A 15450-nucleotide genomic window follows, 5' to 3' on the forward strand; every position below is an offset into this window, starting at 1 on the left:
GATATGAGGTTGCCGAAACGACTTGAAGTATAGTCTTTTTTCATCAGACTCCCACGTTGCCCTGCACTAATCAGAAGATGTCTTTAACGCAGAGCGAATGTTTGTAGTTGTTATAATTGTATATCTGACTCCAAGAAGGTTGCGTTTACAATTCGCTGCGTGTTTCTTCTTTCGTTCGACGGACCGGCGTACGGCCTTTCGTACGGCCTTGTTGGCTGACGTACCACGAAGCCTGTCTATTGCACACGTATTCGATGGATCACACTGACGAATATATTTTGTTTCCGTCTCCCCGACTTGTAACTTTATTGAATGTCACGTACGGTTCAAAATGCAATATATATTTCTCGCAATTGGCGAAGTACTTATGAATGTCTATCGACTTCCGAACCAGCTAATAATCCTGAATGTATACATCAATACCTCTACGTGGTATTACACACGTATATCTCGAAATGAACCCAACGTCGTACGATTTCATATTTCGTTATCTACGTTCACACGACAAATTATACGACTCACAAAGGTATTATCAGGTTTCAGTTCAGGGAATTAGCTAAGGTTCACAACACTCCCTATTGTTCAAATCTTAAAATGGCGTGAACAATATATTTCGTTAAAAGTTCCCCCTTGCTACCCAAAAGAACTTGGTGTAAAAAAAAACGAATATATTGTTCAAAATATTCGGTTATAAATTCCCCCCTTTCAGTCAAAGAACTTTGTGTAAAAAAAAAACCGAACATACCGTTCAAAACCTTCCATATTGGTCAATATCTCATACCTAGGGACATACGACATATGGACGGGGGCTAATCATAGGGGCTGAAGCTAATCCTAGGGATTGGAGACAGGAAACGATTTTATATGCATGGGCAAAAGTAAACTAATGAAACGACATACCATCCAAGCGTGGCATTCGGAAACCCTATTTTACATTACCACCACGGAACGACTCGCTATATCATATAGTTCCGTCCTACGGGTAACTGAAACTCGTATCAACAATAGCGTTGAACAAAACAAAGAAATAAAATACATAATATAACCAGCACAAAAGCGTTACAACAGCGACATTAAAGGTCACTTCGCTTGCAATTACATATTATATCATCAATACACTAAAATACATAATAATTAGTCCACACTTGATACCATAGAGACATTCACGAACTCATTGCTTTCAAAACATACCATCATTAAACACAAATGCAGAACTAAAATATCAATAGCACAACATCGGGGCAGCGGATACATTAAAGGTATCTTCGCATGCACCACAAAGTAATGAAAATGAATAATTAATATAAACAAAATGGGACATATACACTGCAATTCATAGACGAAACCAGTCTATATGCACTGACGAATACCATCTACGCGTATGCAAGGTCAGCACCATAATTCATTCAGCAATTAAGCTTCAAAACCCACAGAACATGCTATTCACTGTCATTCACTTATACTTCTTCTACTTTCTGTCCATTACTGTTAACCCCCGGCCGACGGGATCAACAATCATTATTCCTACCAAATCCGTGTCGCTCGTACGTCTACGTAACAACAGAGGGCTTATGGCAATTCAACAACCATTCTACAGTGACCATTTCAAATATGACGCAAAGTTCCGTGAAGCATAAGCGGGCCTACACGAGCCTAACATTTCGATGCCAGCATTTATTACTACAACGCATACTTCAGCAACGAGTTTCGGTGACCCCACCTTACATTCTACAACGGGGAGTCAACATGATGCAGCAATCCTGCATTTACATTATATATCAATGCACAAAGCACGTTTTCACTACGCATATCTTTACTTTACGCTATTCAACGATCGATGATGCAGCAATCCTGCATTTACACAGCGTATTAATGCACAAGGCGCAAATTTCATCATGCGTATCTTTATTCTACGCGATTTAATGCAACACATAATCATTCAAATGTCTTGGTCTAACAATTCGTCTCCCTCTGGACGTATATCTTGGACTTGACTCGTTGAGAGTTCTGCCTTCATTACATGTTTGGGTCTTAGATTTGGATTCAGGCCCAGCATTATCGCGATCGACATCAACAGGTAAGCCATTAGGTATTCGCTCTCGAGACGCGTCACTAACACTACCCGGACAGTCGCTACCGCTGTCATCACAACTAGACAAGTGGCGAGATAGCGCAGTGGTATAATCCGCGGCTGCAACACCAATGGGTGCGGGTTCGAGTCCGACCTCGACTTCTGAATTCCGACACTTAAGTGTTGGAGGTTTACCTAGGCTCCTCCTCGCCACCTCATCCGCGTCAGCGGTGTCTTACAAAAGCCTAGAGGTGGGCCGTGCTATAAGTCGGCAGTTACGGAAAATAAAAAGAATATCGGCCTGGTGTAAATGACCATAGTAGTCGACAAACACCATGAATACCCCAAAACAAACAAACAAACAACTAGACAAAATTACATGTACGTCACCCGGATTTCCCGCGGAGTTTACAAATCAACAACATTAGGCGATCAAAAAAAACACAAACATCACTTAATACCTCAAAACAACACATACACGATATTACGGCAACATTAAAGGATACATTACATTGGGCATTCAGAACACCGATAATATCACTCGCACACGAACCAATTAGCAAGATACTGTTACGGGTATAAAAAAAAATCGAATATTCACCTGCAATCATTTTATTCTAAATTGATATGAAACTTACTAATTCATATCACGTAGCATTTAACGTTGATATATACCGACCGAACGAGAGTGTGCCCTATTTATTGTATTACATGCAAAGCAATGTTTGCAAATATCATGCACTACCGCGGTGCATATTTTCTCAATGATATACTCAACATAAGGGTATCGTCGTATGGCAGAGGCCTAATATCTCTTCATAAGGCTTGCAATATATCATTATTCATCACACATACATATCAAGCTATTCAGCTATTGGATGCATCATGGCATCGAATAAATAGGGTAGCCTTCTTGCCACGGGTTTACCCGCACACTTCTCTTATCAAAACATCATGCTATATAAGCACCTGCGTCATACATCTGCAAGCAGCGCAGTATTTGACCCGCAGGAAATGCGACCCCTACCTGGGTAGAGAAACCAATGATTGCAAGTTACTCTACTAAACTATACTTTGTCAATATCCCAATAACAGCAACCAACTAACGTCGTAGTGCAAGAGAATAAAATCGATCTACCTTAAATTTTTCTAATCCGTGTGATGCATTAATCAGCGATTTCAGAGCTCTGGGGTTCATGCCCGGAACTGCCTCGGCATAAAAGTTGTTTAACTTCTGAGTTAAATCTGAGATCACGTCGGGGTCACCACTTTAACGCAGAGCGAATGTTTGTAGTTGTTATAATTGTATATCTGACTCCAAGAAGGTTGCGTTTACAATTCGCTGCGTGTTTCTTCTTTCGTTCGACGGACCGGCGTACGGCCTTTCGTACGGCCTTGTTGGCTGACGTACCACGAAGCCTGTCTATTGCACACGTATTCGATGGATCACACTGACGAATATATTTTGTTTCCGTCTCCCCGACTTGTAACTTTATTGAATGTCACGTACGGTTCAAAATGCAATATATATTTCTCGCAATTGGCGAAGTACTTATGAATGTCTATCGACTTCCGAACCAGCTAATAATCATGAATGTATACATCAATACCTCTACGTGGTATTACACACGTATATCTCGAAATGAACCCAACGTCGTACGATTTCATATTTCGTTATCTACGTTCACACGACAAATTATACGACTCACAAAGGTATTATCAGGTTTCAGTTCAGGGAATTAGCTAAGGTTCACAACACTCCCTATTGTTCAAATCTTAAAATGGCGTGAACAATATATTTCGTTAAAATGTCCTTGAATGAAGTGTAAGGGGTGAATGCATGTAGCTGTGCCATTGGTTTTTAAATTAGCTTATGATCAGGCACGCTTGAGCTAAGCTCAAGTGTGGTAATGGAAGGAATCGCCCCCCACAATCGCTATCTAAATAATATGTGCTGCCACGTGCTACCACGTGCTACCATATTGCACATAATTATGTTTAAAAAATATTGGAAATCTACCTCCAGCTCATAATTATTGCTCGAATTCCATGCTTGGAATGGAAAGTGTCTCAACAGCCACATTCCATGCCACCAAACAATAAAGCACTGTGATGACAAACTTTGTGGTTGCTCTTTGTAATATTTTTTGAGATTGCAGCTCCTGCTGTGATAAGGGGGCGCGAAATTTTTCAATATCATCAAATGGGCGTGTCAATAAAAGTTTGAGAGCACAGATAGAGGAAAAAATAGAACGCCGATTCTTGATTATGATTACGATGATTATGATTCTGAATATTAATTCTCTGATTGCGCAATGGCCGATAGTGCTGTCTAACTGCAATGATGCGTGTCCAGTTATTCAGGGAATCCCCTATTCAAACCATATTCAATGAATATTATTCATGTTGGGATTGGGAAATCGTACCCTTGCGTATTATTCGGGTTCAGCTATTCCTTTTTCGTTTCATACTTCGGGAGATTTCGGCATGTCTACTTTCGCGTATCCCAAACCAAGAAAAGACACTACTGTGGATAATTATCATGGAACAAAGGTAAATCTGGATTTTCAAAATGCTCAACTAGAACTAGTAGTCAGCCCTCCCTCACCATTTAACTCATCACGACCTGACAATGACATATCGATCTCGCCTTCCTTCACTTGCCACTTTCTATTAGCTTCTTTTAATTTCATTCAGTGTGCATGCCTCCTGTTTACATCGCCGAGGCCTAGGTGTGTGTCTGATCTTAAGACTACTATAGTCGTTTCGGCATCTTCCCATATCATTCATTGTATTGCAGTCTTGTGATGTTTTGAAGGGATGAAATTTTATGAATAAACTTGAACTTGAACTAGAGGCCGGGCCTGGAACTACTCAGAAATCCAGTAGTTGATTGACCCTTGACCGTTATAACGGAATATATTGTTAACGCCATTTTAATATTTGATCAATGAGGAGTTTCATAAAATATTATCCAATTCCATGAAGTGAAAACCCGATAAGACATTCGTGAGTCGTGTGAAATAGAGATAAGAAGAAATAAATGTGATGATATCTCTTGCATCATCTTTCATTTGGCTATAATATATATGCATGTAATACAACGTACACATTGACATTCAATTTATGATTGGAAAGATATTACGTTGTCGTATGTTGATTCGATAAATTTACAAGTCGTGGAGACAGAAACAAAAGAGTTGTCCGTGTGATCTTTGAATACGCATGAACTAGACAGGCTTCGTGGTACGTCAGCCAACGAGCATCCACTAGCCCTATATGGAATCTCCGTTCATTTTTTGAAATAAATCCTGCGTGATGACAGCTTTGTTTGTATAGAATAATTGAGCAATTGAACAGAAAATCCTGCGTGACGTTGCCACCAATTCCACTCCGGCCACTAGCGTGGACGCTGGTCCGTCGAAGGGAAGAAATACGCAACGAATGGTATACAAGTAACCTTCTGGAGTCAGATTACACAAAACAACAACAAACATTCGCTCTGCGTTAAAACCGTCAACTAACTAAATTGATAGTTTGTGCAAGTCTGACTGGTATTGTGAATTTTTAGATTCCAGACCCTTATTCTTGGATGGAAGATCCAGATTCGGCTGAAACCAAGGATTTTGTCGATGCTCAGAATAAGATTTCTGTTCCTTACCTAAAATCGTGCCAGGCCAGGGACAAGTTTCATGCGAGGTAAGCACAACATTGACAGTTGTGATTTTGGCTTAAATGTGGGTAATAATGTATCACAATGTGGGACAATTTATTCATCGATTTTCTAATGACAGCAATAACATATCAATATGTTGAACGCAGTTGTTGTCTAGTAGTGAGATTTACCTTAGTTGATATAATACCTAGGTTCTTAACCCTTTTAATGGCGGGGGTCACTGGTGACCCAAGTTCATGTTCATCTCTCAATTTCTCCAAAGATATATGTCGAAGCGGACTGCTTTTGGTTTCTATGGAAAGCCTGCTATCTTCTGATTTATATGATACCTAATTTGAAGGTATAGGGTATGACAATGTTCGAATAGCCTACCGACGATCTTACATGAAGAGTTCGGCTGAAAATACCCATGCCTAAAATTTCCAGATATTTTCCGAGTGGGAAATATAGTGAGAAATTCTGCCAGATCATAAGAAGTCGACTTGTACGGTATGCTGTGTAATTTATCACCGTTTCGTACATCAAACCTTGTTCTAGGGAGTTTTCTGAGGGGGTTTGTTAATTGTGGTCACGCTTCGGTGATTTTCAAGAACATAGCCATGTTCAAGTCCAAGTTCGTGACGGAATATGAGTCATAAACTGGTTTACTATGCCTGCAAATGGTGGGATACGACAAGAGAAAGTATACCACGTTGTTTCATGCCATTAACTGGGCGGTAGGGGTCCGACACGGTATTGATCTTGAACTTGACCATTATGACCACTCACTGACCACACCCATATGTAAATTTTTCATGTATTTTTGATTTTTCGATATCTGGTGTGCCGATATCTAGTTTTGACACACAAGTCTAGTCATTTTCAATTCACCACCGAGTTGTGGTATTATAACTCGTGTCTGAGTCTAAGTCATTGTGTTGACTGCTCAGTTTCCAGTTAAAGTCTTGTTGAACGCACTTTTTATAACTCTATTGATATCGAATGGTTCGCATTTATACTGTATCAATTTTTCTCACTTTTGGCAATTTCTGGTTGCATTTTCAAGTAGCAGTACCAATAGTCGAAATCCCAATAGTGTGGTTACTTGACTTCTTCGAAATTACAATGAAATGTCGTTCTTGGCCGTCTGAGTCTTGAGTCATATGACTTGGTTCTGGTCATGCGCAATGACTCTCTAGTCATTTTTTTTATTTTGAGAAAATGACTCGAGTCATCAGAAAGTCGTGACTCGAGTCTAGAGCCCGACCGATTATCGGTTCGCTGATAATATCGAGTCGATATTACACTTTGAAAGAATTATTGGTATCGGCCATTGGAGATGAAAAAATATCGGCTATTTTCGTGACGTCACAACATGATGGTAGGAAGTCGGTGAACTGTAATTCTTGACCGCTAGACTGGGAATATTGCTATATTTTGTATAGCTTACACTTTCAAAGTGCCCAGATGCATCCTGTCTAGTCTATTTTATATCCCAGTATGACAAAGGCTGTAAAGCTGTTGAAATAAATGCTCTGCAGTTTTGAAAATGCGCCTTTTGAGGTAGATTCCTCCTTACCGGTATTTGAATATCGGCTGAATAGCCTATATCGGTGTTATCGGTTAAGATGTGAGATATCGGTATCGGCTCAGAAATCCAATATCGGTCGGGCTCTACTCGATTGCAACCCTGCATTAAACCACGATTGCATGAATTTTTGTGCCGGTGACATGTGACATTGATACGATTGTTGACATACAGTCATCTTTCTAATTCTCTACTAATTGCTGATATTTACCCCTGACGAGTGTATTTTTATTATTTTTTTTATTATTATTTTATTATTCGGTTATTTATTACAATAAGCATATATTGCTCAATTGCTTACTAGAAGTAACAAAACCAGCTTAACAACACAACATTTGTGATGGCACTGGCAGAAAAAAAAATTGAATCCCACCGCTGGGTTTACTGCGGCCATAAAAATATTCTACTATGTTACAGGATGACAGAGCTCTTCAACTATCCAAAATACAGCTGCCCGTTCAAAAAAGGAAACAGATATTTCTTCTTCATGAACTCCGGACTTCAAAATCAAAGGTAATGGGATTAAGCGATTTTTAGTCGCATGCATGATAACTATGACCGAGTTGAACGCCTGGGAATTTCTCAAGTTTTTACGAATTAGATTAGAATTGGGGCTATGGATGTAGGCCTACAGCTTTTTAGAAATTAGAATTGCTGAATTCGCAGAAACTTGGGGAATTTAATTAAATTTCGAATAAGAAAATAACACAATAAAATCAAGTTGACTTCATATCGAATCAGAATTGATTCTTATAAGCACGAGAATGGCAAACGTCTGTTTACAGAGCCTGGCTCGTTTCACACGATACAGTTTTCCTGTAGCAATTCCAGGTAAACCAGGAATCAGATTAGAATTAAAATGAGAGCATGGAAACATTTCGCAAATTAGATTACAATTATATAGTTTTCCAAGTCTGGTTGTGTGTCAGATGATCACAATTGCGAAAAGACAACCCAATACCATCTCCATCTGTATTTGATTTCATTGTGTTCAGCATCCTGTACTGCCAAGATAAGTTATCTTCGGAACCGGAGGTGTTTTTGGACCCCAACAAGCTCTCCGACGATGGCACGATGGCTTTGAGAGGAAGATCGTTTTCGGAAGATGGAAAATATTTTGCGTACGGCCTCAGTGAAAGCGGGTCCGACTGGGTTACTATAAAGGTACCGTAACTACGATGTTGTACCTTTACAGATATGGCCTACTGGCACGGTAGGTTATGGAGTTTCCAGAGGTGGTCAGTATATGGGCTAAGTACTCCTTATTTGGAGTACTGAAGTAGGATTTACCTAATTGCACCACTTACTAAAGTGACTATGTTTGAATTCCAATTCTATGTTTCCAATTCTACGTTTCTTCCAATTCTTAATTTTTTAAGAAAGACTATTTATTTTCTGGTATATAGGCCTAATTTATAGTTATGAATGAAACTATCATGACAATTGGGCAAAATAACTCTAATGACACGGTAAATGGGTATATTTTCAAAACTTGCACGTTTTTACTGTCAGCCGTCATGTTGTGTTCTTGCGAAAAATAATAGAATTTTCGATTTCCAAAGTAGCCTTGACCAGATTTGCTTTTTGAAGCTACTTGTGTATTTTTCATTATTTTAATTTCTACTTACACTGGAATTAGTTTTTACGTGTCTTGGAATTCGGCACTTCTACTTGTAATGAGTAGAAATGTAGAGTTACCAGATTTTGAGATCGAATTGTAATTGTGATATCTCACGAGAAAACGGGTTATTTGAAAATCTTTGCAAGTATCACTGTTGCGTTGTCTAAAACAAATTGACTCCCGAAATACCTGCTTGAACATAAATTGTTGTGTTGACTAAAAAATAAAAATAAAACTGTCAAAAAGGTCCGCTTGGACGTCCTGATCGCGTCATTTATGGCGTTTTTTAGTTGTGCCTGTATAATCACCTGTTGAAAGCTATAATGGAGGACGAAATGCCAAAAATGGGCGTCCTCGGAGGACATTTTCGATATCTTGTAAAAGGAGGACAACTCAACTGAAGGAGGACGTATGGTAATGTTAAAAAATGTGCGGTGGTACTTCTTTGAGTAGGCTACCTGCGCTGAATAGTTTAAACATCGCTTGAAATGAGACGTTGACATGAGATCAATTCTTATTATATAGGTATCTGTTGATCTTTTTACCCCACTAGTTCAAAGAAGTGAACGGATGCGTCGACCTCCCGGACACATTGGAGAGAGTGAAGTTTTCGTGCATGGGATGGACCCACGACAACAGAGGGATATTCTACAATGTACGTGACACTAATTCTTAACAAAGCAATTGTGGAGCGGGCATAATCCGTGTGTGTGTACAAAACATTTTTTGATGTAATCAACAGCTGGTAAGAATCTAGGAGCCTGGGTGATTCAATTCGAATGCTCCTTTTATAGCATCTGCTCGCAATGATTCGAGCACTCCAATTTAAATCGAGTATTAATTCTTGTCTAATGTTTCGAGTCGAGCAATGAGAAAAGATTTTTTTGAGTACTGAAAATATACCACTTGCCACGGAGAGTTAATTTATCACTGCGGAAGCCTTGAAACTTCGACTTGATTGGTCGTATCATAGCATACGAAACATGATGTTTACGTGAAGTCGTGACTCGTGATCAACCCATAGTAATGTCACAAAGTATAAGGAAATAGGCTTGGTCAAAATAATACCAAAGTATCTTTATTGTGAAGGTAAGAACGTTATGTATTTTAGTCCTTATTGTCTTTGCGGCACCAATACCAATCCGGGTTATGCATACCATGAGTGCATGATGCACATATGCTTCTGGACAAGTAGGCAAAGGTGCAGAAATAGCCTTCTAAGCAATGTGCCCTCTAAGATGCGCACATGCGCACTCGCGCAGTGCAGACACGGTCTCTGCGCACAAAAGTGATGACCTCTTTTTTCTAGTCGGGTGAGTTGTTCAGTGCGTGCAGGCAGACTCGTGAAAAATAAGAGGGGACATTGCTTGTAAGGTTTTCTAAGTCTTGCACCATCCATGCTATACCGGTCATGCTGACTGCTGAGTGCCAAGTGGGGAAGATGAACTGGCATTCGATTTTTTGTGCTGTCATATAAGCTACAATTTGAATTTTGCTTACCGCATCATAATGAGTGATACGCGAATATTCGACTAATACTCCATTCAGAATCGAATCACTCCGGCCAGGGGCGTCAAACTCAACGTGAGTCACGGGCTAGATTCGATTTTTATCGCTCGCAGGCTGCACCAGTCAAATGATCCCAAAATGTTGCCTCGAAATGCGATTGAATACAGCTATAAAGCACTATAAAAGTAGCTCTAACAACGATATATGTTGGCATGTTTCTATGCTCCTCTCTTCGCTTCGGTCGTGATAAGACGTTGACCGCTTGACCCTGCATATTCGTAGTGAGTAATACAGTAAATTTAACTGTAAACGCGCACGTTGGAATTTAATGCATTGTTTTAGAATCACGATTCGAGTTTCTCTGGAGAACTGGGCTTTGCCATTTGGGTCAGGATACGGATAAGATATTCTTCATGTAACTTGATCCATGTACCGTACATACACCGGTTTCGCATTGACTTTTTCGCCTATATTTGATAAATGTCATGGACTTGTTCGCCTACAGTGACACCGCAACAGAGCTGTCGGATGGTTACAATGTGGCCTATGAACATTGAACATGTTCAGCATAATGCTCTCGTGGGGGATTATTTACTGGAAACTTTTCTTATTGAAATATAAAATTTTGTCAGAAATACGCTGGATAATACAAAGATTTTTGCATTGCTGAAAATTGCTTTGCGGGCCGTATGTTTGACGCTTCTGGCTTGGGCACTCAATTTTGCCTGATGCTAATCATAACATTAATTCATACTTGAGGAGTTCAAATATGTACCTTTTATACGATCACTTAGCCTATATCTGTCACACATTACTGTTGGATAATTTTGTCATAATTTCACCATTCTGAAAGGGTTTTAGACCACCAAAATAACTTCATGGTACCATGTATGCTCTTTTATAGAAAAACACTATGTTAAATAGATAAATCAGCAAATATTTGTAGCTACATAATGTCATAATTCTTTTGATTTTGAAGAGGGGTGTTCCTACCACATAAACCCCTCTCGTGTGGATTATTTACTATTTTTACTCTATTGAGATGCGAGGACTCAAATTTTTATGGCCAGCCCTGGGTATAATATGTGTTACTGATACATTTCCGCATTTCTCGCATCATTTCACCATATCGAATAGGTTTTCAACTGCAAATAACTTCAAGGTACCATATTTGCCCTGCCATTATTTTATTGTACTGATAAATTAGGAGATAGTAGACACTATATTTGACATTAATTCTGAGGTGGTTCTCGATGTCCTAAAAAACCTTCGATATGCCAATAGTCATGGCACTTTTACACGTTATATTTCTGAATTTTAGAGGTATCCAGACGATACCGGGAAGGCAGACGGTACCGAAACAACTTCAAACGTCAATCAAAAGGTGAGCTGGCCGCGATGGCAAACGGAACTAGAACGTTTTTAGTTTTTCCAAATTAGATAAGAATTACAATTACTGTGTTTGCAAAAACGTGGAAATTAAATTAATTCCTAATTAGACGCAAATGCAACAAGCTCAGTTCATATCAAATGAGGGTTCATTCTCATCATAAGCCTGAGACCGGCAGATGTCTGCACATCAAGCTTGGCTCGTTACTCACTATACAGTTCTCCTGTAGCAATTTTAGGAAATCCAGAAATTAGATTAAAATGAAAATGAGAGCTTAGAAATGTTTCGCAAATTAGATTTCAATTAGATGCGCTGCATTTTGCTCTAATTAGTTTAATTAGACAAGTAGAATTATCTAGTTGTTTTGCCAATAATATTGCGGATGAATCACTAATGCTCCTCATGACTGATTTACAGTTATATTACCACGTGCTCGGGACTCCGCAATCGGAAGATGTGCTCTGCGCCGAGTTTCCTGACAACCCGAAATGGATGAGGTTTGTGATTGATTCAATGTCGTCAAATGTAATGATCTGTTTCGGAAAAGCGACTCCAGTTGGGAACATATTAAATAACAACGTACCATGTCAGGATTGAAAATTGCACAGAGCAACATTGTTTATTCAAGCGAATACGAATAATTTAAAATGAGGGTTAGGCAAAATGATTTGAGTACTCAGGTCTGAGTTAGAGGGGCATTGAGCTCTAAAAATGATGTGGTCTCAAATTGAAGCGCAGATCGAAAAAAAAAGTTTTTGGCCGCAGCCATTTTCTTCAGAGAGCCACCGTAATGGAGTTGCAATTAAATGAATTTTGGATTAGCCCCGTTTCACTCAAGCTACCGCGGCTGCGCGTTACCGTTTCTTAACCCGTTTATGGCGCAATATCTTCCCTCGCACTTGCTCGACGTAATTAGGCAGTCACGCAGAGAAGGAACTAACACAGTTTAACCATTACAACTGTAAGAATAGCTTTGCATCTATATACAGCAATAATGGCATCTCAACATCAGTCAACTGACAAATATTATAGAACCAAGACAAGCCTCACACACAAATCCTCTTGACTGAACAACGTCTGTTCAGCTCCAGTACCGTGCGTCTACTCAACCCAACTAAACCGCCGTGGTGTGTAACACAATTCCTTCATAATATCAGCGGACAACTTTCTAAAGTTCGCTCTCTGTATGACTGCCTAATCGCGTTGAGCAAGTACGTTGGCGAAGATATCGCGTCATGAACGTCGCAACTGTTTAAGAAACGATGACGCGCAACCGCGGCAGTTGGAGAATAACGGGGCATATCCAAATCCATTTTATTGCAGCTCCATTACGGCGGCTCTCTGAAGAAAATGGCTGCAAACAAAATTTCTTTTCGATCAGTGCTTCAATTTGAGACCGCGTCATTTTTAGAGCGCAGTGCCCCTTTGAGCATTGATTGATTGATTCGGGTTCACTACTATAAGTCTGTTTTTGACCAAGTACCAGAATTGTTACGAAAAATTATTTCATCAACTGGAATTATCGTCATTTCGACACTTACTTCCTGCTGTTTAAGTTTTGATACCTAAATCGACTCTCAAAGTATAGAAAACATGCAGCAAGAGGCTACGCATTTGGGTGTAGAGTGAAAATGATTTTTTTTTCAAATCGAAAAAGGGGGTACTTAAATCCTGACAAATGACCTAAACCTTGAATAAAAATTGACTGTAGCGGATTGCCCCCATTTTCCAGCCGGTAACCCCCAATTTCTGTACGCGAGGGGGTAAAATCGCTCATCTTGACAACCACTGGTCGTAGAGTCATGATATATAGCTCGAAAGCTGCCAAAACATCATGTTTCTGTCTTAAGAAGAAAGTTTTCTCTATTGTGAACACAAAACGACTTACCGCCAAAAAACACAAAAATTACTTTCACTCCACCCTACTACGCATGTTCACAGTCTCAACCAGGGGCCACCATCACCAACACATGGCCTGATTTGAGATTTCGAAAAAACGCTTAGTAGAGCATTCTAAAATGCTGAAATTTATTTCAGTTTCAAAATATTGTTGTTGTTCAAAAGAAGCGATTCTCCTGTGCCCAGCATCGCTATTCACTAGCTAAAACCGCTTCGGTAATGGCAATGGCATTACTTGAAGGAAGAATGATCTGATCTGAGTGGGAATAGAAATACTACTAGAAAATTTTCAGCATTTTCAAATTAGATTAGAATTAGAACTACCGAATTCTAAACAACTTGTAATTCACTTCCGAATTAAAGCGAAATACCAGACAAAAGAAATTTAACTCATTCTTACAAGAGAATGGGCAATGACTGTATAGCAAGCTTGACTCGTTTTGCGCTATACAGTTCTCCTGTAGCATTTTCAGGAAAAGCAGAAATTTGGCTAGAATTAAAATGAAAGCAGGGAAACATTTCACAAATGAGATTACCGTCATTTTTCTTGAATTATTCCAATTAGATTACAAGAATCAGCCTATATAGTCGTAAGTGGGGGCATGATTTCAAATTCTAAACTGCGTGATGTTTCAGTGGTGCTGAAGTGTCGGATGACGGAAGATATGTTTTGCTTTCTGTGAGCGAAGGCTGCGACCCGGTCAACCGACTCTGGTACGTCGACTTACAGACCATTGGTGGCAAGGTGGAAAAGGGTCCTTTGCCGTGGGTGAAGCTGATCGACAACTTTGACGCCGAATACGGGGTAATGATTGTTGCACGAGTACCATTGTTTATTTTTTGAAAAATTCTTCTTTTCAATTGTTCAAAAATTCTTAAATAATGCCAGATTATTGTAGCCTAATGTGTATTTATTCACAATGCCATAATTAAGTAGTATATTCATATTGAAATGAACCCGAATATTTTCGGCTGGCACTCGTCAGGGGTAATCGTCAGCAACTAGTAAAGAATTGGAAAGAACATTGTATATCAACAATTGTATCACAAAATATGACGTCACCAGCATGAAATTTTGAATACGAGATCGTTCAATGCACTATTTTTTAGATGATACACCAACTCTTTTTGTTGCATTCTCTACTAGTTGCTGACGATTACCCTTGACGACTGTCAGCCGAAAATATTCGGGCTTATTTCAATATGAATATACTATCCAATTATATATTGAAGTTCTGTACCTCCAAGAAGCTTTTCAGAGCCATTATTGAAATGTGAATACTGTGTTTTTCTCTTAGTAATTTCGAATCTCGCCGCATGCTATGCTTTCTCTATAGGTCAAGTGTACCTTTGTTTTCAGTACGTAACAAACGAAGGCAGCCTGTTCACCTTCAAGACAAACTTGAATGCACCACGGTACAAGCTCATCAACATCGATTTTTCTTCTCCAGACATGGTAAGCACAGGGATGTAATGACTCGACTTGACTCGCAGTATTTTTTGATTCGACTTCAATCGAGTCATTTTGTTAAATATGGACTCGAGCAGGGTTGTAATCGCTTGAGTCGTGACTCGACCCGAGTCGCGAGTTTTTGGTGACTCGATTTGTCTCGAGTCATTTCTTGAAATTCGGAAAACGACTTGACTCGAGTCAATTTGTGTATTGACTCGACTTGTACTCGAGTCACTGCGCATGACTCGAGACTCGCACGGTCAA

At 39.4% G+C, this 15450-nt stretch overlaps 1 protein-coding gene across 1 annotated transcript in view; it reads left to right on the top strand.

Annotated features, from left to right (window-relative positions):
• Window positions 1–4452: 4452 nt before the first annotated feature.
• Window positions 4453–15450, top strand: part of LOC145443219 (prolyl endopeptidase-like) — a 39018-nt gene continuing 28020 nt past the window's right edge. Inside the window, exons 1-9 of the mRNA XM_080321207.1 lie at window positions 4453–4624; window positions 5643–5770; window positions 7732–7827; window positions 8310–8478; window positions 9489–9590; window positions 11766–11828; window positions 12252–12331; window positions 14370–14538; window positions 15094–15189. Coding sequence (XP_080177333.1) covers window positions 4475–4624; window positions 5643–5770; window positions 7732–7827; window positions 8310–8478; window positions 9489–9590; window positions 11766–11828; window positions 12252–12331; window positions 14370–14538; window positions 15094–15189 — 1053 coding nt within the window. The 5' untranslated portion in view covers window positions 4453–4474. The remainder of the gene's footprint in view (window positions 4625–5642; window positions 5771–7731; window positions 7828–8309; window positions 8479–9488; window positions 9591–11765; window positions 11829–12251; window positions 12332–14369; window positions 14539–15093; window positions 15190–15450) is intronic.

Source organism: Botryllus schlosseri, chromosome 7, assembly GCF_051294905.1.
Source record: "Botryllus schlosseri isolate E-star chromosome 7, Bs_hap1, whole genome shotgun sequence".
NCBI classification, from domain to species: Eukaryota; Metazoa; Chordata; class Ascidiacea; order Stolidobranchia; family Styelidae; genus Botryllus; species Botryllus schlosseri.